This window comes from Sphaerodactylus townsendi, linkage group LG01 (assembly GCF_021028975.2).
Source record: "Sphaerodactylus townsendi isolate TG3544 linkage group LG01, MPM_Stown_v2.3, whole genome shotgun sequence".
Classification (NCBI taxonomy): Eukaryota; Metazoa; Chordata; class Lepidosauria; order Squamata; family Sphaerodactylidae; genus Sphaerodactylus; species Sphaerodactylus townsendi.
The window spans coordinates 13,971,244-13,994,822 of record NC_059425.1 but is presented as its reverse complement, the minus strand read 5'-3'; the positions used below and the strand labels follow the sequence as shown (position 1 = coordinate 13,994,822).

The 23,579-nt window shown below is 49.2% G+C and overlaps 1 protein-coding gene across 1 annotated transcript in view; it reads left to right on the top strand.

Moving 5' to 3' along the window:
• GON4L (gon-4 like) overlaps nt 1-23,579 on the top strand; it is a 51,759-nt gene that overhangs the window by 8,707 nt on the left and 19,473 nt on the right. The window contains 12 exon segments of the mRNA XM_048511267.1: nt 598-693; nt 3,049-3,168; nt 4,674-4,847; nt 7,459-7,651; nt 10,234-10,335; nt 11,357-11,397; nt 13,598-13,701; nt 15,476-15,671; nt 18,368-18,454; nt 19,746-19,917; nt 21,446-21,590; nt 22,227-22,377. Of these exon segments, the coding sequence (XP_048367224.1) occupies nt 598-693; nt 3,049-3,168; nt 4,674-4,847; nt 7,459-7,651; nt 10,234-10,335; nt 11,357-11,397; nt 13,598-13,701; nt 15,476-15,671; nt 18,368-18,454; nt 19,746-19,917; nt 21,446-21,590; nt 22,227-22,377 (1,581 nt within the window).

Here is a 23,579-nt window from a genome sequence, read left to right as displayed (position 1 = left end):
CAGCATGCGCCTGCCTTTGCTAAAGCCAGTTCTAACCTTTTGCATACCTGTCCCTTGATTTATCTCCTCCAATGCCTATGCCCCCTCTTTCCCCATTCCTGGGAAAGCCAAAAGCAGGAAAGTGAAAGAAAGCAAAAGTCTATCTCCAAGGTCGTTGAAGAGATAGGAGGCCATCTGCCCGCCCCCCTTCTTGGGAAGGCGCCAGAGATGCTTCTAATTATCTGTGTTGCCAGCATGAGAGAGGGGAAAAGAAAGAACCATTAACCCAGAGAGGCACTATATCCGTGGTGGCGAACCTTTGGCACTCCAGATGTTATGGACTACAATTCCCATCAGCCCCTGCCAGCATGGCCTGATGGGAATTGTAGTCCATAACATCTGGAGTGCCAAAGATTCGCCACCACTGCACTATATAGTGGTAAAGAGAGCGCAACCCTTAAGCAAACACAGACACACTGGCATAAACGGCCCCATTCTCATCCTCCCCGGCTTTCTGCCAGCTGTCTTTGACGGGATGCCCCCCCTGTTCATCCCACCGTATTTCCATTTGGGTGCTTGTCCTCTTCTCTGTTCTTAATCAGTGTCTGTCTTCTGCAGCCCCCCCAATTTGTGGACATTCCCCTCGAGGAGGATGATTCCTCTGATGAAGAGTACCAGCCAGAGGAGGAGGAAGAGGATGAAACCGCAGATGAGGTAATTTTTCCGGATTTCTATAGCTGCTTCAGCTGCCTTATCTGTTGATACTGTGTAAGGTTCTTGTACGACAGTCAATAATTGAGACTCTGGAAGAATTCAGTAGTCTTTAATGAACTGGGTCAATGGCCCTTGTAGCAGAAAGCCAGGTCTAAAGAGTCCGGCTTCTGCCACTACATTTATCTGAACCAGGTTCCCGTTCATCCCCCCTCCGTCCCATCTTCCCATAGTTGAATAGTTTAATAGAACAACAGAATAACGAGTTGAGAACAGCTTTGTTATGGGACACAAGTATCTCAAGGGCATGCTATGGACAACGCTCCGGGGCCTGAGTGGGGGCTGGAGCGAGGAAGCCTGATTCACTATGCTACTGAGCACAACGATTAGAACAGAAAGGCCCATTAACAAAAAGAGATAACAGCAAAACCAGGTGTGACCTTGGCCCGGCCAGGCGTTGCCAGGCAGGGGGGGAGCCGTTTGTCTTCAGCTGCTGGGTTTGGACTGGCAACGTGGACACTGCCACACTTTTGAACCATTCCTCCCATCATTTTTCCTGTTGCTGTTTTAGCTTTAAAGAAAGAGAAGAAAATACCTTAATTTACATTGTGCCTTTTCCACTGAGACTCAAGGCAGATAACAAAATATGGAAACTCAATACAACCAGACAGCAATGATTTCCAATAAACAGTGCAATAGGACTAGGATTTCAGAACTGGAAAACAATACAAATTACGAACTGTCTGATTCCCTGGTGCAGATGAGATGCGTTCCAAGCCCATGGGGGCTTTGTGGAATCGTTGTCCCTTTTTCAGAAAAGAGCTTTCATGCCCCCCCCCCCCCCCAAAAAAAACCCTTCCACTTTGCCAGTGTTTATCCTGAAGTGCTAGTTTTCTATATGGAAGAAATATATATTTTTGTATGAGGATCATGCAGTCATGTGAGTCTCCACCTTCTTTCTGAAGCAATATAGCCCAGATACTGTACAGTGATAATGTTAGAATCTCTGAATCTTGTTTTAATAATTAGACTCTGGTGTAATCCTCAATGGTCTTTATTATGGATACATAGATCGAGTATACATGTGAAGAAGCCAGTTCTGGGGAATCTGGCTGGTTGATACACATTTATTATTAGAATATTTGGGATCTCTTAATGTAAGTAATTGCAGGAGCAAGAGAGTTGCACCATTTGGTTGCTGTACGTTAATGCTGGGCAGCTGGGCAGTTAATTGGTTGATTGAGGCTAACCTTCAATGCTGCGTATTATGGTGTGGCTTTTCCATGCTCCTTATCTCTCTTCTTCTATCTTTTGCTCTTGTCCTTATGTTGCATTATTGTATGCTGTGCTATTCTGCTGTATGTATTTCCTCGTTTGCTTATTTGCCTGTCTGCTTGCCAGTGCTTTTTAGCACGTGACAATTTTGTCTTCCTATTTTTGTAAATGTATTTTTTGTAGCCTGACTTTTTATATTTAGAACTTTATTAAAGCTCCTTTTTCTGTAACTCTGCTGCACTTTCTCTGCTAAAGAACTGCGTAGTTTCAGTTCTTCTGTCATTTATTACAGTCAAATCCCCGCTTTCTCAAAGCAGAACACCTGGCAAAAGTTACACTTTCAGTTGTACTGGGTACTCAGGTTGCTCTATCAGTAGCTGATAACTTCAGTGAGCCACCTGGCTGGCAGCCCAGAGACCGGATCAACGATTACGCTTCCTTAGGATGCTGGCATGCCAGACTCCAGCCAGGGGAGGCCCAGTTGTCTAAAAGCTACAAGGAAGCCATAAGCCTAGGTCAGGATAGTTACAGATCAAACAAAATGCAGATCAAACAGCACTGGCTGGATAAGTACGAAGGAAATGATTACATTAGTACAAAAGCATGATTTTATGTTGTATGTCGCCCTGAGCCCTCTGGGGGAGAGCGACTAATAAATCGAAAGAATAAATAAATAAATCCTGACAGATAACTAGTCCCCAGACAAGCCAGTCAACCTGTTGTCTTCAGTTGTTCAGTGAAAAAGCACAGTAGTGCATGTGCAGACCTAGAAAACCTATTGTGAACCACAAATACCACATAGTTGGGTGCCACCACTGAAAAGGCCCTGCTCCTTGCCTTTGCTTGCTCCAAAAAACGGGTCACTTGTTGAGGAGCCTTAGTCCAGTGATGTGAGTAAATGGGAGGGGACGTAAATCCTTTGTACGTTTTCGGATTCTTGTTCAAAGGGTTTCTCCTGTGTCCATCCTAGCGTGATTCTTGCTTGGCAGAGTCAGCTCAGCCGTTTGCCATGCCCAAGGGCCTGCAGTGCAAACAAGAGGATGCTTGTCAGTGCTCCCTTAATCTTCTCCCTTTGCTCTACAGAGCTTGTTGGAGAGCGACGTGGAAAGTGCCACCTCATCTCCACACGGGGCCAAGCGGTCCCGAACAAGACAGGCGTCCGACGCGATGGAAGTGGATGAGGAGGGAGGAGCACCATCAGAGGTAAGGGCCTCTTTTCCTTGGTGCTAAGAAACATCTCGTAAGCAGCCTATCTCTCGGATGCCAGCCTCAGGCCGCCTCCAGCTGCGGTTTGAAGATTGGCAAACCGTAGTTTGGAGGGTTGATCCTGCTGTACGTCGTTCAGTGTGAACCTCACAGTAGATTGTTCAGAGCGGCCTGGAAATGGAGGAAGGGAAGGAAAAGAGAATAGCAGAAGCCCCAGTTGAGTGAATGTATTTGGGTCATGGAAACCACTGTCAAGTCACAGCTGAATTATGGTGACTCCTGTGGGGTTTTCAAGGCAAGAGACAAACAGAGGTGGTTTGAGGTTTCATGCCTCTGTACAATGAGCCTGGACTTCCTTAGTGGTTCCCCATTTAAGGCGACCCAGTCTGGTTTTCAGGGCAAGAGACAAACAGAGGAGGTTTTCCATTGCCTGCCTCTGCCAAGCAAACCTGGACTTCTTGGTGGTCTTCCAAACAAGTTCAGGGCTGACCTTGCTTAACTTCCAAGATCTGATGAGATCGGGCTATCCTGGGTCCTCTGGGTCGAGGCATGTATTATGTTTAGTTGAACATTTATGTTAAAGTCCTTGATGTGAGAACTGCATTTCAAACAACTATGTCTCAGGGAAAGATGACAGTGCGGTGGTTGTTCATTGTGCGGCAGAAGCGAAAGGATACTGTTTCTGCTGGGAAAAATAATGCAGATTCTCTTTTAGCCTTAGGGAATCCTATTTAACTGCTGCTTTCATCAAAACCATTATTGCTTGCACTGTTAAACATCAAACTTTGAAAAAAGAGCATTTATATCCTGACAGTAAGGGCTGTTGGACAGTGGAATGCACTACCTCGGAGTGTGGTGGAGTCTTTTTCTTTGGAGGTTTTAAAAAGAAAAGGCTGGATGGCCCTGCTGGTCTCTTCCAACTCTATGATTCTATGATATTGCCCCAGGTGGCTATTAGCAAGAGTTTCCTTTTTGTAAATTTGTACCCACCATTTTGTTTCTTGGAAACAAAATGGCGGGCACAACTTTGCAAAAAAAGGAAATCTTGCTAATAGCCCTCCAGGGCAATATAAATTATCTTTTTCAAATTTCAGTGTATAACAGTGCAGACGATAGTGGTTTTGACAAAAGCGGCACTTTAGATTCTTTAAGGCTAAAAGAATCTGAAGGGGAAAGGCAGTCACTAGGACAGAGAATAATACTCAATGCATCCCAGGGAAAAAATGTGAAATAGATCAACAGCATTCTCGTCACACGAGGGCACCTTTCGCATATGCAGAATAATCCACTTTCAATCCGCTTTGCAGCTGTGCAGAATAGCCAGATCCACTTAAACAATTGCAAAAGTGGTCTGAAAGTGCACCGTTCTGTGTGTGCGGAGGGGGCCCAAGAAGAACAAAAGCAACTGAGTATCTAAACAATTAGACTTCTTGGCCCTTTTGCCTGCACCAGGTTCTCAAACCCGATGGCCGGCAAACTTTCATCCTGCTTTTCTCATGCAGGCAGAGAAGGCTTTGGTACCCCCCGTTCAGCGGCACATCAGTGCTGAAGTTGTACCGATGGGGCCCCCGCCACCCCCCAAGCCCAAGCAGAGCAAAGACAGTGCCTTCATGGAGAAGCTCCACGCAGTGGAGGAGGAACTGGCGTCCAGCCCTGTCTGCATGGAATCCTATCAGGTAACATCTGTTTGTTTTCCCAGAGCGCCTGTTCACATGGGCTTCAGGTGGAGCACTGGTACGAAGTCCTCGATGGTCTGGGGCCAGCGTACCTTAGGGACTACCTCTCCCGGTCCGTTCTCCAGAGAGCACCGGGATCAGGTAATAGTGACTTATTGGCGGTCCCTGGTCCTGGAGAAGGGCATTTAGAAGGAGGAGAAGAAGAGTTTGGATTTATACCTCATCTTTCTCTCCTCTAAGGAGACTCAAGGTGGCTGACAAGCTCCTTTCCCTTCCTCTCCCCACCACAGATAACTTGTGAGGGAGGTGGGGCTGAGAGAGTTCCAAAGAACTGTGACTAGCCCAAGAAGAAGAAGAAGAGGAAGAAGAGGAGGAGGAGGAGGAGGAGAAGTTTGGATTTATATCCCCCTTTTTCTCCTATAGGAGACTCAAAGGGGCTTACAATCTCCTTTCCCTTCCCCCCTCACAACAAACACCCTGTGGGGTGGGTGGGGCTGAGAGAGCTCCGAGAAGCTGTGACTAGCCCAAGGTCACCCAGTTGGCGTGTGTGGGAGTGTACAGGCTACTCTGAATTCCCCAGATAAGCCTCCACAGCTCAGGCGGCAGAGCTGGGAATCAAACCTGGTTCCTCCAGATCAGAGTGCACCTGCTCTTAGCCACTACGCCACTGCTGCTCTGGTCACCCAGCAGGAATGCAGGAGTGCATAAACGCATCTGGTTTAGCAGATAAGCCTCAGCCACTCAGGTGGAGGAGTGGAGAATCAAACCTGGTTCTCCAGATTAGAACCCACCTGCTCTTCACCACTACACCGTTCTGGCTTTAGTCTGAACCTGAGCCTTTTTGGTGGTCCAGTGAGACCAAAGCCCTGCGGGATCTGATTCAGTTCCGCAGGGCCGCCAGGCATATGGTTGAGGCGACCCTGGTGTCATCTGGCCTCCCCCACTTCTTCCCTCTTCCCTCCCCCCGTCCTTTCCCATTCCTTTTTGTCCGTTTCCCATTTTTCTAGTTTTATCCCCCACTATTGAGATCTGATGCTTGACATATTTTTGTAGGTCATTTGTTGTTTCTCATTTATTATCCGATCGCTTTTCATATTCCTATTGGAAGTTACCTTGCTATCCGCTGGGCCTCGGGGACGTGATTGTTTTAAATAGATAGACTCCGATCTCTGTCCCTGCTGGTGTCTGACGAAGGCAGCTTTACTCTTGAAATGTTATAACCCACAAATCTTGTCCGTCTCTAAGATGTGATTGGACTTGAATCTTTCTGTTTAGCAAATGGCAACAGTTTGAGTGGAGAGGAGGGTTCTCTTAGATCAGCAAGCAGCACTAAATTGGCTCTTAGCAGGAGCAGCAGTGGCGTAGTGGTTAAGAGCAGGTGCACTCTAATCTGGAGGAACCGGGTTTGCTTGTCCGCTCTGCCGCTTGAGCTGTGGAGGCTTATCTGGTGAACCAGATTAGCTTGTGCGCTCCAACGCATGGCCAGCTGGGTGACCTTGGGCTAGTCTCAGTTTTTTGGAGCTCTCTCAGCCCCACCCACCTCACAGGGTGTTTGTTGTGAGGGGAAAAGGGAAAGGAGAGAAAGGAGGGGTATAAATCCAACTCTTCTTCTTCTTAAAGCATTCTGCCGTTATCCGACAAAAAAAGCTGGGGCACAGCATTGGGGGGTGGGGGAGAGCCAACGGTACCACTTCTTGGGGGGTGCATTTCAGGGCCTCCCTCCCTTGGAACTCTGCCCCGCCCCTGAACTCCCATGGGGTTTTGGGTGGGGGTGCAGTTGAACACTGGCCAGCTTGCCCCACACCAGACTCCAGATGGAGCTCGGGAGTGATGCTGGCCTCTGCTTGCCCGGATCCAGGTTTAAACTGCAGGCTTTGATCTCGACCCAAGCCTCACTGAAGCCGGGATTAAATTCGGCCCTTGGTTCCTCCCCCTCAAGCTCCACCTCCGGTCAGGGTGATCCCTGGGCACTTTTTAAAAACAAAGCTACACCCCTGAAAGGGAGCTTTGACTCTCGAAAGCTTATTCCCTGAATACCTTGTCTGGCTCTAAGTTGATCCTGGACTTGAATCTGTCTCCATCCTGTTTCTGCCGATATTTCAAGGAGCAGTCAATGTACTCGCCTCCCTCCATCAAAACGCCACTCAATTAACGAAGATTTTAAAGGCCTTTAAACTGAAGTCGTAGAATCATAGAGCTGGAAGAGACCAGGTGGGCCATCCAGTCCCACCCCCTGCCATGCAGGAACACATAATCCAAGCACTCCTGGGATATGGCCATCCAGCCTCTGTTTAAAAACCTCCAAAGAGGGAGGCTCCGCCAAGTCTGAGCAATATAACACTTAAAAGTTAAACAGACATGCCACAATACTATTGATCATTAACAAACTAATATAAACCTTCTGGGCAGGCAGTACAAGATGGCCACTGTCTCGTCTTGCCTGTTTTCTCAGGTCAGGAGCTGTTGTTCAATTATCCCAGCGGGAATTGCCTGGAGTTTCTTCCTCTGACCACCTGTGCTGTCAGAGCCATTTTAGATTGGAAGCAGATCCCAGTTTGAGGCCTGCAGTGCTGACACTTTCCCCCTCTTTCCCTTCCCCCCCCCCTTCCAGCCTTTGGAAGATAGCTTGATCGCCCTCCGCACCCGCTCAAAGAGGCCCCTGAAGGATGTACCCCTCGGCCAGCTGGAGGCTGAGCTCCGTGCCCCGGATATCACCCCAGACATGTATGACCCCAACACGGCAGAAGACGAAGAATGGAAGAGGTGGCTCGGGGGCCTTATGAACGATGACGTGGGGAATGAAGGTAAGGCAGTCGCTGCTGGGGGCGGGGGGGGGGGGGTCAGTTGACTGGGATTGCCAAAAACCAGAAGCAATTTAACAGCATACTGAGAGTCTCTGTTACTCCAGTCAATAACTGAGACTCATGGAAGGTTCAAGAGCTTTATTGAACTGTGTCAGGACCTGAGCTGCAAAAAGGCAGAGCTGGGGCCCTGGCTTTTGTAGCCTGCATATATCCAAGTTTTCTTGCTTTCTCAGACTCCCCCTTCCCTGATTTTTGCACAATATTTATTTATTTATTTTATATTTATTTATATATTCGGTTTATAGACTGCCCTCCCCCTAAGGCCGTGGTGGCGAACCTTTGGCACTCCAGCTGTTATGGACTACAATTCCCATCAGCCCCTTCTAGCATGGCCAATTGGTTCGCCACCACTGCCCTAAGGGCTCAGGGTTAGGGTTAGAAGAAGATTGGATTTATATCCCCCCTTTCTCTCCAACAAGGAGCCTACAAACTCATTTCCCTTTCCCCCTCACAACAAACACCTTGTGAGATAGGTGAGGCTGAGAGAGCTCTTATGACTAACTTAAGGTCACCCAGCTGGCGGGTGCTGGAGTGCACAAGCTAATCTGAATTCCCCAGATAAGCCTCCACAGCTCAAGCGACAGAGCGGGGAATCAAACCCGGTTCCTCCAGATTAGAGTATACCTGCTCTTAACCACTACGCCACTGCTGCTCCCACTGCTCTTAACCACTACGCCACTGCTTATCCATAGAGTGAATAAGAGAAGTACAGTATTTAGACCAGTATTGTTATGTGCCCCAGGATTCAAGGATGAGTGATAGACTCATTCTGGCCCCCGTGTGTGGTGGGGGGCAGGAGCGAGGGAGGCATACTTCACTAGGTTACAAGCACAGCGATTAAAACAGAAAGACCCATTAACATACACAGGTAACCGCATGTGCAGGTGTGCCCTTGGCGCCAGCCAGCCAATGCCAGGCCGGGCAGGAGTCACGCCTGACGCATACAACCCTCGCATGCAGCCATCAGTGCAAATCCCTTGTTATCAGAATGGGAGTAAAAGGAGCTGCCGAGATTTGCATTCTGATTTAACGAGTTTGGTATATTTGTTCAGGAAAACAAAAATAAAGCCCTGTCAAGTCATGGCCAACTTTTGGTGACCCCCCCATGGGGTTCTCAATGCAGAAAAAGGACAGAAGTGATTTGCCGTTGCTTGCTTCTGCATGGGAGCCCTGGTATTCCCTGAGGGTCTCACATCCAAATGCTAGCTGGGATTGACCCTGCATCTTTTCCCGAGCTCTGACCAACTCCGGCTAGGACTGAACTACTCAGGCTGCTTCAGCCTGTTGAAATAAAATAATAATAAATTAGGGTGTTGTGGGTTGTATGGGTTGTATGGCGGTGTTCCAGTAGCATTTTCTCCTGATGTTTTGCCTGCATCTGTGGCTGGCAATTGGCCATGCTGGCAGGGGCTGATGGGATTTGTAGTTCATGAAGTCCATCTGGAGAGCCGCAGGTTGCAGACCCCTGCCCTAGTGATTCCAGCTGTGAAAGCCTTTGACAATAATAAATCAACTTCCTGGGATGCTCGTGGATGATCTTGTGCCCTTCCTGGCCACCACTGTTTGCTTCCCACAGGAGGCTTGTCTTCTCCTCACAGGCCCAGTGGGGCAGCAGCACTGAAGGAGGGGTTGTAGCTCAGAGCTAGAGCCTCCGCTTGACTTGAAGGTCCTGGGTTCAATTCCTGGCATCTCCAGTTAAGGATCAAGGAGGAAGTAATGTGAAAGACCTCCTCATGGGACCCTGGAGAGCCACTGCCAGTCTTAGCCGGGGCTGAGGCTCAGTGGAAGAGCCTGTGCTTTGTGTGCAGAAGATCCCAGGTTCAATTCCCAGCATCTCCAGCTCAAGGGACCAGGCAGCAGGTGATGGGAAAGACCTCAGCTGCTCTGGAGAGCTGCTGCCAGCCTGAGTCGCCTCTGCTGACCTTGACGGACGGATGGTCTGAATGGGCCTAAGGCAGTGATGACGAACCTTTTGGAGACCGAGTGCCCAAATTGCAACCCAAACTCCACTTATTTATCGCAAAGTGCCAACCCGGCAATTTAACCTGAATGCTGAGGTTTTCGTTTAGAAAAAAACAGGTTGGCTCCCTCTTCCTACGCCCCACATGCTCGAGCAGGGGCCAGCCTGCTCTTGCCTCTAGCAAGTCCTGCGCGCACCGCTCTGTGCCTCTCTAGCATCTCTGCCTCCTCTGCACCCCCTCCCCTTGGGCAGTAGTCACCCGGAGCACAGGCACCAGGCCCACTAGCCGAGTCCTCCCTGCTCACCGCTCAGTGGCCCAGGCCAGCCTAGATGTGTGTGTGTGTGTGTGTGTGTGTGTGTGTGTGTGTGTGTGTGTGTGTGTGTGATTTCCCCCCCCACATGATGAACTCTGTGTGTGTGCCCACAGAGAGGGCTCCGAGTGCCACCTCTGGCACTTGTGCCATAGGTTCGCCATCACTGCTACCTAAGGTAGCTTCATGTGATCACGAGGGAGGAAACTTCTCCTCTGGCCCCAGCTAAGAACGTTTTTTTTCCCTCCCAGATGAGGCAGACGACGACGACGACCCCGAATACAACTTCCTGGAGGATCTGGACGAGCCAGACACGGAGGATTTCCGCAACGACCGTGCCGTGAGAATCACAAGTACGTTTCCCAGCTGCAGTGTGTTGTGCCCTTTTTGTGGCTGTCAGACAAAACGCCCCTTGTTGGTTTTCTTCCTGCTGCGAGGAGGGGTGGAAGGTAGCCAGTGCCCCAGACTCAGTCCCAGGTCCTTGTTTGCTGCAGACCAAGATCAACATACCTGTCTAGTTCATTTTTACCTAATGTCCCAAAAATCTTAATGCTTGTAAAATACGATAAACTTTTCAAGATTTTTCACAGAATATATTCGAGCACGTACCTAGAGGTTCATGAGGTAATTCCGGGGCCTTCTGGCTATATGGAAAGTCGTATTTCCTGTCACTTTTCCCCTTCAGACTTTTCAAATTTTACAATTACCATACAGTGCTTGAAGTGAATCCTCCTATGGAGCTAGGGATGGGAAATCTCTCTCACACATGCAGCGTGATTTACCTTTCTGACAAGAGAATTGGTCCCTTACTGACACTCTCTTTCCCTATCGGTTCCCTCAGATCTACCCACTCTGTCCAGAAGATTGATTAACTATGTACCAAGAATCTGGGCTAGGAATTCTTCTCTACCCAGCAGAAAATTCCCTTCCTGGCTAGAGTTAGGGATTCTCTCTCCCCCAATACGCTCTCTTCCTGCCAAAACCACAGATCTCTCCCAGACACTAAAATATGTCTGCTCTCTTGAACTCAGAGTTGAACTCCTCTCAAATCTTGTCTGAAGCTCTAAGTGCTTCTAAAATTCCTCCCACCCCCAGCCTGTCACTCAGACTCTGAGAGTGTTTAATGCCCTACATTCTGGCACTTCTGTCTCTTTCTGCTGCTAGATCCATTAATTAACTGGAAGGGAAAACCTGACCTGATGAGGACTGAACCTGCCCCAGGAGGCAGGGACTGTTGAGAGCAGCAGAGATCTAGTCAAAGGGGATAGGAATAAGGTTACAAATATTGCTATACCTTTCTTACTGCAAGAAATTACCACATCTTTTCAAGTTGAGTCATCCTGTTGAGAATTGTGCCTGTTTTGTATCTTGCAGAGAAAGAGGTGAACGAGTTGATGGAGGAGCTGTTTGAGACGGTAAGACTCTAAGGCCCTTTCTGCATGGGTCAAAAACAGCGCCCCAGGGATGGTGAAAACACCATCTCTGGGGTGCTGTTGCACAGCTGCTGCTGCCGTGCTCCCCCCCCCCAAATGGTGGGAAAATGCTTTTTTCCTGACTTGCTCAATGAGTGAGTTATTTGGAAAGCGGCGTCTGCCTGCCAGCGCTGTACAAAGAGCACCAGCGTGAGGGCGCCACTGTTAGGTGCTACCTGTTTGTTTTGTTTTCTTACCTTTTCTTCCCTCCAAGGCTCCGGAGGGAGAAGAGACACGCCCATGCTGCCTTGCCACCCCTGGGGGGTCAGAGGACAGTGTAGGTGTGTCCCTCCCTCCCTCCAGTGCTTTGAAAGGGACAAAAGGTAAGAAAACAACACAGACTGGAGGCAGCCTGCAGCGGCTTCAGGGGCACCCGCACAGGCCCATGTGAGCGGTCCTGTGGCTCCACATGGACCTAAGCTAGCCTGGGCAAAATAATTCCCCAAAGGCCGTGTGTGTGTTAAGTGCTGTCAAGTCGCTTCCAACTCATGGCAACCCTATGGATCGTTGTCCTCCAAAATGTCCTGTTAACTAACCCTAAAATATTTTCATTTTCATTCCACTTGTGTGTGGGTGTTGAGTGCCATCAGACCGCTTCTGACCTATGACAACCATTTGAATCAATATTTAAATCACACAGAGCGCTTCTTTGTAGGTCTCTGCGGAGAAGGCTCCTAGATATGGGACAGTGAAGTCTCTGAGGGTGTGTGTTAATTGGTTAATAGAGTCAGGAGTGGGTTTCCAGGTGGAATACCCCAGAGCGTGCTCTGGGAAGCCCAGCGTGCCTCTCTTTTAGTGAAAGGAGTTGGATATTTAAATATCTGTCAGGTTCTGTGAAGGAAACATTTTCCCTGTGAAGAAAGTTTAGTAGAAGGAAGTTTTGTTAAAACTGAGTCAGAAAATTGTCTGGAAACTATAGAAGAAGAAGAAGAGTTTGGATTTATATCCCCCCTTTCTCTCCTGCAGGAGACTCAAAGGGGTTTACAATCTCCTTGCCCTTCCTCCCTCACAACAAACACCCTGTGAGGTGGGTGGGGCTGAGAGAGCTCCGAGAAGCTGTGACTAGCCCAAGGTCACCCAGCTGGCATGTGTGGGAGTGCACAGGCTAATCTGAATTCCCCAGATAAGCCTCCACAGCTCAGGTGGCAGAGCGGGGAATCAAACCCGGTTCCTCCAGATTAGATACATGAGCTCTTAACCTCCTACGCCACTGCTGCTCCCAAGTGGTGGCAGATAATAGAATATCTGAAACAACTAAAATGTTTAGTAAAATATTCCTGCCAGAGAAAAAGAAAAGTTTTAACTATTTCTGTAACTTCTTTTCTTGTAAATCTATAAATAAACGTCTCATCTTTGTTTGCCTGTTAATAAGCCTCAAGAATCATTTAAGGGTGCCCAAATCCAGCCTGGAAAGAGACATCAGTTTTGGAGGGAAAGGTAAAAATCCCCTCACAGAGCTATCAGAATACCCAAGTGGTGGCAGTTAGAATAAGGCTGACAAACTGGGAAAATGAAAGGAGGGGGTTGCCTAGCAACATTGCAGAGGGAGGGGGTGCAAAGTGAGATTAAGGGGAAGGCTGTGTGTGAAAGCTTTTCCTTTTTGCCAAAATCCACGACGCGTATCCTGTCTGAACTCCAGTCAATAAATCGATTTTGTATCCACTGAGTCTGGGAGGGCCCTGTGAGAGGACAAGGCAGCTTATATACAAAATTCCTATGTTAAGAATGGTCAAATATGTTTTAGGACAGCAGCATTTGCCAAAATTATTTCATTTTTAAAAAAATCAAAAGCAGATAAATTGCAAATCAACACAAATACAGGAAAAATATAAATGGGTTTACCAGGTGCCTGAACCTTCTGGTGCCAGAAAGGGAAGGGAGGCCAAAGTCAGAGTAGCATCACCAAGAAGGATCTTTATGGGTTTATATTTTTAAGATTTCTCCTTGCAGTCTCTGCAAGGTGCTAAAAACCTGTCAGTTGATCCTGGAATCTCAGACAGGTGGACTGAATTTTTCACAGGCCTCTGCTCTTTCTGATTTTTGGACTCAGAGAATCTCTTGCCCCTGATCTTCAGTTGAAATCCGTTCTCCCCACCCGCCTGGGGCTGTCTCACTCACCTGGTTGCCCTGTGTTTCTGTTTAGTTTCAGGACGAGATGGGTTTCCCCAATGTGGAGGACGAAGGACCGGAGGACGAAGACAGTGCTGCGGAGGCCCGGCCAAATTTTAACACTCCCCAGGTGCTCAGGTAGGACTCTTTTCCCCTCTTTGTGGCCCTAACTTTGCTCTCTCGTCATCATGCGAGAAGGATCTTGTTTAATGCCTGCATGTTGTTACCTTTCTGCATTACCTGGCCGGCCCCTGAAACCATCTCTTTGATGGGGACACCAACATGGAAAAGGGTAGCCAGTTTTGAATCCAGCACCACCTTAGAGACCAAGATTTTTGGGGTCTAAGCTGTCAATAGCCAAAGCTCCCTTCATCAGATAAAAGTCGGAATGGGGATTTCTGCGTCTTGAGTCAGAAGGTGGGAGGGGTGTTGCAACGAAAGGAGTCAGGATGCAGAGGTACAGTGCTTGATCAGAGCAGGGGGAGAAGTGCTTGGGGGCAGAAATGAGCACAGAAAAGGGTAGGAAGCACAAAAAGTTTTGCCTAACCTACCTTACAGAGTGCTTGGGAGAATGTATTTATTTTAGAAGAAGAAGAAGAGTTTGGATTTATTTCCCCCCCCCCCTCCTGTAAGGAGAGTCAAGGTGGCTTACAAGCTCCTTTCCAATTGGCCATGCTGACAGGGACTGATGGGAATTGTAGTCCATGAACATCTGGGGTACCAGAGTTGGACACCCCTGCTCTAAACAAACCTTTTCACACTTTCTCTGGGAAAGCGGGAGGGTGGAACTGGGCAAGGATAAAGGAACCCGGGAAAGCCAGGCCAAACAGATCTGGCTTTCTCCAGCTAGGTGCTTGCTGCCTTTCGATAAACACTGCTGATCAAGAATCCAGAGCCTGTTTATTGGCTTAAGGTCCGAGACATAAAGCTAGCTGTTCTTCCAACGAGCAACGCTGTAGCCTTCCCACAGTGCACGTGGGCGCGAGTCTCCTTATTTATGGGGCAGGTTGGCTGAAGGGGTTGCCGATTCTGTTTGGGAAGGGAGGCAAAAGAACTGCTGAGCCTCGGCTGTCCTCTCTAGCTTGAGCAGTACTGGAGGGGACGGGCATGACCATCTCTGCTCAGCTACAGGCCTGATGTGGTAGCAGGCATTGTCTCGGCATCCCGTGTGGAGTTGGTTGGGGTAAAGGAGGGTGTGTGGGTGCATATGAGAGAGAGAGAGAGAAATGGAGAAAGATGCTCAAAGATGCAGATGCCTACGCAGCTACCCCCTGAGTCTTTTGCTTTTCTGAATTGAATGGTGTGTCACAACAGCTGAGAGTCGTGAGCTGTCAGGCGTTCCTGGGTTGAGAAGAGTTTGGATTTATCCCCCCTCCTTTTCTCTCCTGTGAGAAGACTCAAAGGGGCTTACAAGCTCCTCCCCCACCCCACAACAAACACCCTGTGAGGTGGGTGGGGCTGAGAGAGCTCCGAAGAACTGTGACTAACCCAAGGTCACCCAGTTGGCATGTGTTGGAGTGCACAAGCTAATCTGGTTCACCAGATAAGCCTCCACAGCTCAAGTGGCCGAGCAGGGAATCAAACCCAGATCTCCAGGTTAGAGTGCACCTGCTCTTAACCATCATGCCACTGCTGCTCCATTGGCCACAGACCTGCTGGCCATAGGCTAGTCTTCTCAGTAGGGGCATACTTTGCAGGCTGATTGTCTCAGGTTCAGTTCCTGGTATCTCTAGAAAGCAGGGAGGAGGGAAACTTGGCCATGAGGTGGTTTCCTATGTCCAGCTGCACCTCACCCCAAAACCTGGCTGCTCTGAGAGTGACATAAACACCAAATGTGTCCTTAACCATAGAGCAGTCTCTTGGGCTGCTGTGCCGAACCTTGTTGCAAATCCACCCCTTGGTCCTCCTGTAGGTTTGAAGAACCGCTGGCCAACCTTCTGAATGAACAGCACCGGACAGTGAAGGAACAGCTGGAGCAACTCCGCATGAAGAAGTCGGCCGGCAAGCTACCCCCGGAGGCGGAGGCTTCTAAACCGCCGCACAAGAAGCCTCCCACCCTGACCCTGGACGCTCGGCAGAGGAGGAAGATCCAGCACCAGATGCAGCAGGTCTGCCCACTTTGTGCTGCGCGCCATCTTTTTTCTTCTCAAGAGTCAGCCGCATCTGGGGTCTCCTGTGGTGTCTCTTCCAGTGAACTCCCCTCTGTGGGAGGTGCTTTGGCTCAGTGGAAGAGGAGTTTGGATTTATACCCCTCCTTTCTCTCCTGTAAGGAGACTCAAAGGGGCTTACAATCTCCTTTCCCTTCCCCCCACCCCACAACAAACACCCTATGAGGTGGGTGGGGCTGAGAGAACTCCGAAGAACTGTGACTAGCCCAAGGTCACCCAGCTGGCGTGTGTTGGAGTGCACAGGCTAATCTGGTTCCCCAGAGAAGTCTTCACAGCTCCAGTGGCAGAGCGGGGAATCAGACCCGGTTCTCCAGATTAGAGTGCACCTGCTCTTAACCATTACACCACACAGGCTCTCTGGTGAGCTTCTGGTGAGCATGCGCAAGGTCCCAGGTTCAACCATCAGCATCTCCAGTTCAAAGAACCAGGCAGTTTGTGATGTGAAAGGTCTCCGCCTGAGACCCGAGAGAGTCACTGCCAGATCGATGGTCTGAATCAGGATAAGGCAGCTTCCTGCGTCCTGGTTCACCCGCTCCATCTGGCCATCAGTATGAGGGTGGCGTCCCGAACTCAGTCCTTGTTGCACTCCCAACAGTTTTAAAAATTCTTTCCAAAACTGTGAAACAAAGTGTGACTCTCAGTCTGAAATTGTTTTAGTAGGGATGGAATGTAGTCTATGCACATGTTGAATAAATGGCTTGGCCAGCTTCTGTGCTGTAGGCAAGTTCTTCATAAAATCATATAATCATAGAGACCCCAAGGGCCATCAAGTCCAACCTCCTGCCATGGAGGAACACACAATCAAAGCACTCCTGACAGATGGCCACCCAGCCTCCAAAGGAGGAGACTCCGCCACACTCCAAGGTCGTGAATTCCACTGTCCAACAGCCCTTAACTGTCAGAAGGTTTTTCCTGATGTTCAGGTGGAATCTCTTTTCCTTCCCCTTGAACCCATGACTCCTGGTCCTTGTCTCTGGAGCAGCAGAAAACCAAGCTTGCTCCCTCACCAACATGACATCCCTTCAGAAACACGGCTATCACGTCACCTTTTAACCTTCTCTTCACCATACAGAGCTCCTTAAGTCTCTGTTCATAGGGCATGGATTCCAGACCTCTTACCATTTTGGTCTTAGGTGGTGGAGGTCTTTCACATCACCTGGTCCTTTGAACTGGAGATGCCGGGGATTGAACCTGAGACCATCTGCAAGGCCATGCGCATGCTCTTCCATTGAGCCATAGTCCCTACTCTAGCAGAAGCTCTTCAGGATCTCAGGTCTTTGGCATCACCTACTGTCTGGTCCTTTGCACTGGAATATGTTCGGGATTGAACCCAGGACCTTCCGCATGCCAAGTAGATGCTTTACCACTGAGCCACAGCCCCTCTCCGAAACTGAACACGTGAGGTTGCCTTATACTAAATTAGACCTTGGGTCCATCAAGGTCAGTGTCGCCTACTCAGACTGGCAGCCGCTCTCCAGGTCCTTAGGCAGAGAGGACTTTCACATCAGCTGCCAACTGGAACTGGAGACCCTGGGACCCAGAGCCATAGTGAGGGGGAACTGCGCCCGGGGCATGTGTATGCCTTGTGCCTCGCCACGCCCCTGCACCAGTGTGTGCCCAGTGCAAGACACCCTCCTTCCCCTGAGCGCTACGCCACTGCTGGGACCTTCTGCATGGTAAGCAGATGCTCTGTTGCTGAGCTACAGTCCCTTCCATTATACCCTGGGGAATTTTGTTGGTCTTTTAAAGGGCTGCCCAACTCAGATGTAGGTCCTGATACTGCTGCCATTCAGTTGCGCCAGGAGGCCCTGAAGAGAGTTGCCAGTTAGGACTGTCATGGAATGATGCTATCACTACAGCAAAGGGAAATCACAAGCGATTGCAAGATTGCACCCCACAATCTAGGGAAAGGTCGCGACATGGTGGCAGCGTAAAAGGGCTTCCAGCACTCAGGTTTGCACACGTTCCATGTTGCGACCTTTCCCTAGATTGTGGGTTGCAATCGCTTGTGATTTCCCTTTGCTGTAGTGATAGCATCATTGGCGTAGTGATAGCAGCAGTGGCGTAGTGGCTAAGAGCAGTGGCTAAGAGCAGGTGCACTCTGATCTGGAGGAACCGGGTTTGATTCCCATCTCTGCCACTTGAGCTGTGGAGGCTTATCTGGGGAATTCAGATTAGCCTGTACACTCCCACACACGCCAGCTGGGTGACCTTGGGCTAGTCACAGCTTCTCGGAGCTCTCCCAGCCCCACCCACCTCACAGGGTGTTTGTTGTGAGGGGGGAAGGGCAAGGAGATTGTAAGCCCCTTTGAGTCTCCTACAGGAGAGAAAGGGGGGATAGAAATCCAAACTCTTCTTCTTCTTCTTACAAGGACATTTAAGCTGAGTGGCCTGGGGTGACTTCTGGACTTCTGATCCTCCCGATTTAATTTTGTTTGGAGAATTTTTTGAAAGCTGTTGGTTTTCTTTTCAGAAATGCTGCGAGTAGAGGATCATGCCTTAGGGACGAGGCAGGCTGGGGCTTTTAAGTGAAAAGTAGGAGAGGCTGTTCTGGGGTGGCGTATCTTGGGGTGCCTGTGGACAACACCCGTTTCCCATGGGAGGACAACAATTGCTTTCCCGTTTTCTGCCCGCAGCACGTGCAGCTCCTGACCCAGATCCACATCCTTTGCAGTTCCAACCCCAGCCTGGGCTCTGAGGCCAGCACCACCCGGCTTTTTTTGGTAAGGCAGCAGGACTGGAGCTGGGTGCTAGCCAGTCATCTTTCCTTTACTGTTTATGCTTCATCCCAATTTCTCAGCGCTCTTCTGGGCATGCAGATTTTCTTTTCCAGATGACTGGAGAATGGGGGTGGCCCTTGGGGGGCAGGACGTCGAGCAAACGGGTGGAAGCGAAAGGAGAGAGATTGCGAAGTGTGGGATGGTGGGGGGGGGAAGCGTTATCGTGACTGAAAGGCACAGTGGGGAAACCGCAGTGAAGCATTTAGTAGAACATTTTCTGTGTATGTGTGATCCTCCCCCACCCCACTCGCAATTTTCTCTGCTTTCATGAGGACCGGAATCTTTGTTTATCGATTTAGGAAGGAATTTGCAAAAGTTGAATGAGGCTTAGAGGAGGTCGGAAGCAGACAGGGAGCTGAGCAAATGCATAGTTATCAGAAACATCCCCTTTATCATAGGTATCAAACTCGCGGCCCTCCAGATGTTATGGACTACAGTTCCCATCATCCCCTGCCAGCATGATGCATGATGCTGGCAGAGGATGATGGGAACTGTAGTCCATAACATCTGGAGGGCTGCAAGTTTGACACCTGTGCCCTTGATCCTTTCCCCTATGTTTCCCCAAACCACCCAGATGTTTATAGGCTTCTCTAGTCAAAAGGACTAAAATCCTAATCACAAGGACTAAAATCCTCTAGTCCCGTGGTGGCGAACCTTTGGCACTCCAGATGTTATGGACTACAATTCCCATCAGCCCCTGCCAGCTTGGCCAATTGGTTGTGCTGGCAAGGGCTGATGGGAATTGTAGTCCATAACATCTGGAGTGCCAAAGGTTCGCCCTCTTTCTGAGTCAAAAAGACTAAAATCACTTCTATATCACCTTGTTTTAGTGCTTTGCAGTAAGCAGTTCAGAATCTAGCTCAGTGCTATGTTGAATTCTGAGTCTGTTTGCTAGCTGTAGTTTTTCCATCAGGAAAAACTTCCTGACCATAAGGGCTGTTTGATAGTGGAATGCACTACCTCGGAGTGTGGTGGAGTCTCCTTTGGAGGTTTTTAAAGAGAGGCTGGGTGGCCATCTGTCAGGAGTGCTTTCATTGTGTGTTCCTGCATGGCAGCGGGTTGGACTTGACGGCCTTTGGGGTCTCTTCCAACTCTGTGATTCAATGATCCTAGTCCTGGCTTGGTGGTTCAATTACCAATTCTGCTTCCATGACCCTGGCCAGAGAGCCTCATACTGATTAAGTGAGGACAAGCAAGCATCACTCTCTGCATCTTGCTCTTCTTTCTTCTGCAGGTTGAGCTGAACAGCTTTGCCCAAAGTGCCGCGCTCCTCCACCATCCACTCAGCCCCAAACCCCAGACCGTGTTCCAGCCCTGCAACTTGAAAGAAGCTTTGCAGCTCATAGAGGACTTCCAGACCCATGTCAAGGTGGAGTGGAGCCCCCGCAAAGTTGTTAAAAAGAATGGTATGTGGAGGTGCCTGTTTAGTTTGCTTGGTCATCCATTGAACCACATTGAAGAGCCAGCATGGTGTAGTGGTTAAGAGCAGGTGGATTCTAATCTGGAGAACCGGGTTTGATTCCCTACTCCTCCACCTGAATGGCAGAGGCTTATCTCGTGGCCCAGATGTGTTTCCACACTTCTGCATTCCTGGTGGGTGGCCTTGGGCTAATCACAGTTCTCTCAGAACTCTTTCAGCCCCGCCTACCTCACAAGGTGTCTGTTGTGGGGAGAGGAAGGGAAAGGAGCTTGTAATCCACCTTGAGTCTCCTTACAGACACCTAGTGAAGTGGGTGAGGCTGAGAGAGTTCTTGAGAAAACTGTGACTAGCCCAAGGTCACCCAGCAAGATTGTAGGAGTGGGGAAACAAATCTGGTTCACCAGATTCATCTTCATCCTGGAAAGAAGTGACTAGTGGGATGCCACAGGGCTATTCAATATTTTTATCAACGACTTGGATGATGGAATAGAGGAGTAGCTAATACCCCAGAGGGCAGGGTCAGAACTCAAAATGACCTGGACAGATTAGAGAGCTGGGCCAAAACAAACAAAATGAATTTCAACGGAGATAAACGTAAGATACTACACTTAGGCAGAAAAAATGAAATGCACAGATATAGGATGGGTGACACCTGGCTTGACAACACTACATTTGACTGGGATCTGGGAGTCTTAGTAGACCATGAACAAAACATAAGTCCATAGTGTGATGCGGCCACGAAAGCCAATGCAATTCTGGGCTGCATCAATAGAACTATAGTGTCACAATCGAGGGATGTAATTGTACCTCTCTATTCTGCATTGGTTAGACCTCACACCTGGAATATTGTGTATAGTTCTGGGCACTGCAATTTAGGAAGGCAATTGACAAGCTGGAACAGGTCGAGAGGAGGGCAACCAAAATGGTAAAAGGTCTGGAATCCATGCCTTACGAAGAGACGCTTAGTGAGCTGGGGATGTTTAGTCTGGAGAAGTGTAGGTTAAGGGGGGACATGATAGCTATGTTTAAATATTTGAAGGGATGTCATGTTGAAGAGGGAGCAAGGTTTTCTGCTGCCTCAGAGACTAGAACACGGAGTAATGGATTCAAGGTGAAGGAAAAGAGATTCCACCTAAACATTAGGAAGAACTTCCTGACTGTCAGGGCTGTTCGGCAGTGGAATACACCGCCTCAGAGAGTGGTGGAGTCTCCTTCTTTGGAGGTTTTTAAAGAGAGGCTGGATGACCATCTGTCAGGAGTGCTTTGATTGTGTGTTCTTGCACTGCAGGGGGTTGGACTTGATGGCCCTTGGGGTCTCTTCCAACTCTATGATTCTACGATCGTGGTCTTGGAACAGTAGCAGCCTGTAGAATTAATTCCGAGGCTGCTTTTCAAGGAAAAAGGAATTATCAACAAGGTAGGGTTTTTTGGTCAGGAGCTTTAGGAGTATTCTCTCGACTTACTCCTCATCTCTCCCTTCTACCCCCTCCCCCACTCGTGTGTTCTTTCTGCAGCCCAAGACTTTCAGTGCCTGCCAAATCAAGTTGCGTGGATCTTGGCCACGAGCCGAGTCTTCATGTATCCTCAGCTGCTGCCCATTTGCTCCTTGAAAGCCAAAACACCCCGCGACAAGATCATCTTCACGAAAGGGGAGGACAAGTAGGTGCCCAAGGGGATCCGAGCGGGTGGCAAGACAAGTGCCCTGCCCATCGCAAGTCTTTTTGCTGGGCTGCAAGTGCTGGCAGGAGACACTCAAGAAGCCGATCTTTTTCCAGCTGTTAAGGAATGGATCATGAGAATCTGTCCTGCCAGCAGTGGTGGCTTCCTCCAACACAAGCAGCCACGTTTCTTGTGAAGGGGGGAAGGGGCCGTTGTTAGTCGAACGCGGTTTGTTGTGCAGCTCGATTTGAGTCCGGTAGCAAACAGAAAACAGATATGGCTGATATAATTTCAGAGGACAGCTGTGTCAGTCTGCCGTTGAAGATCAAGATTTGAGTCCGGTTAGTACCTTGGGGACCGACGTGATTTTTTTGGCTACGAGCTTTCGAGAATCAAAGCCCCCAAGGCGCTACTGCACTTGAATCTTTGACTGCTCTCTGAGATTATATTTGTTGTTGTATCTGTTCTCTGTTTGCAGTTCTAATAATGTGGTTTCCAAGAATGGCTCTGGGTTAGGGATACAAACCTGCCAAAAGAGGAAAGGGGAGGGTCGGGTCGGGTCGGCCATAGGCGAGGAAAGCCTTGGGCTGAGCAATGACACCCCCCCCCTCCTGCCTCGTTTCCCCCGCTTTCCAGCTTGGTAGCTTTGGGATTGAAGCATTTTGATGGGACGGAATTCCCGAAGCCCCTGATCAGCAAGTACCTCCTGACAACCAAGACAGCCCACCAACTGACGGTGCATATCAAGAACCTCACCATGAACCGGGCTCCAGACAACATCATAAAAGTGAGTGCGTGGCGTGTGCCATCTCCGGCCGGCTTCAGATGTGACCTGCCCTCCATCCCTGGGGTTCTTGGTGACCACAACAGCATTGTGTAGTGGTTAAAAGAGCAGGTGGATTCTAATCTGGAGAACCGGGTTTGATTCCCCACTCTTCCACTGGTGTGGCAGAGGCTTATCTGGCGAACCAGATGCATTTCCCCACTCCTATGTTCCTGCTGGGTGACCCTGGGCCAGTCACAGTTCTCTCAGAACTCTCTCAGCCCCACCTACCTCACAAGGTGTCTGTGTGTAGAGAGGAAGGGAAAGGAGCTTGTAAGCCACCTTGAGTCTCCTTACGAGAGAGAAAAAAGTGTTGGTGTTATAAATCCAAACTTTTCTTTTTCTCTGTCTCCGAAAATAGTGGAACTTAACAGGCGCCCAGTGAAGATGATGGGGAATAGATGCAGGACGGTCCAAAGGAAATACACAGCGAGTGATTAAAATGTGGAATTCGCTGCTGGAGGATGTAGCAGTGACTGCAAGCGAAGACGGCTTTAAAAGGGGACTAGACAGATTCATGGAGGAGAGGTCTAGCAATGGCCACTGGTCATGGTGACTAAAGGGAACCTCCATGTTCAGGGGCAGTCAACCTCTAAATCCCAGTGCCAGGAGGGAACAGGGAAGGCCTTGTCCTCTATGTCATTGAACATTGTGTGAGATAGCATGTTGTACTAAATGGACTGCTGATCTGATCCAACAGGGCACTTGCATGATATGAACAGCAAACTCATAATAAGGCCCAAGGTCACCCAGCTGGCATGTGTTGGAGTGCAAAAGCTAATCTGGTTCCTCGGATAAGCCTCCACAGCTCAAGTGGCAGAGCGGGGAATCAAACCCTGTTCTCCAGATTAGAGTGCACCTGCTCTTAACCACTACGCCACGCAGTTTTGAAGAGGTCCTGAGGAAGAAGCCCTCACAAGTTTTCAGGGTAAAGCCTTTTGTCAGGATAAAGGTGACAACAGATTAGAAAATTCATCTGCCATTTCCTAAATTGTAGAATGCTCCGGCTTTGGGTCTAGAAGCCTACCTATGGATTCTTGTCTTCAGTAGTTTCCCTAGAACCCAAGTGGAGTGTTCTAGAACAAAAACAGCCCAGGAAATAACAGGTGAATTCTCAAATCTGATGTCATCATTATCCTGAAAAAAGCTATTGTGTAGGATTCCAG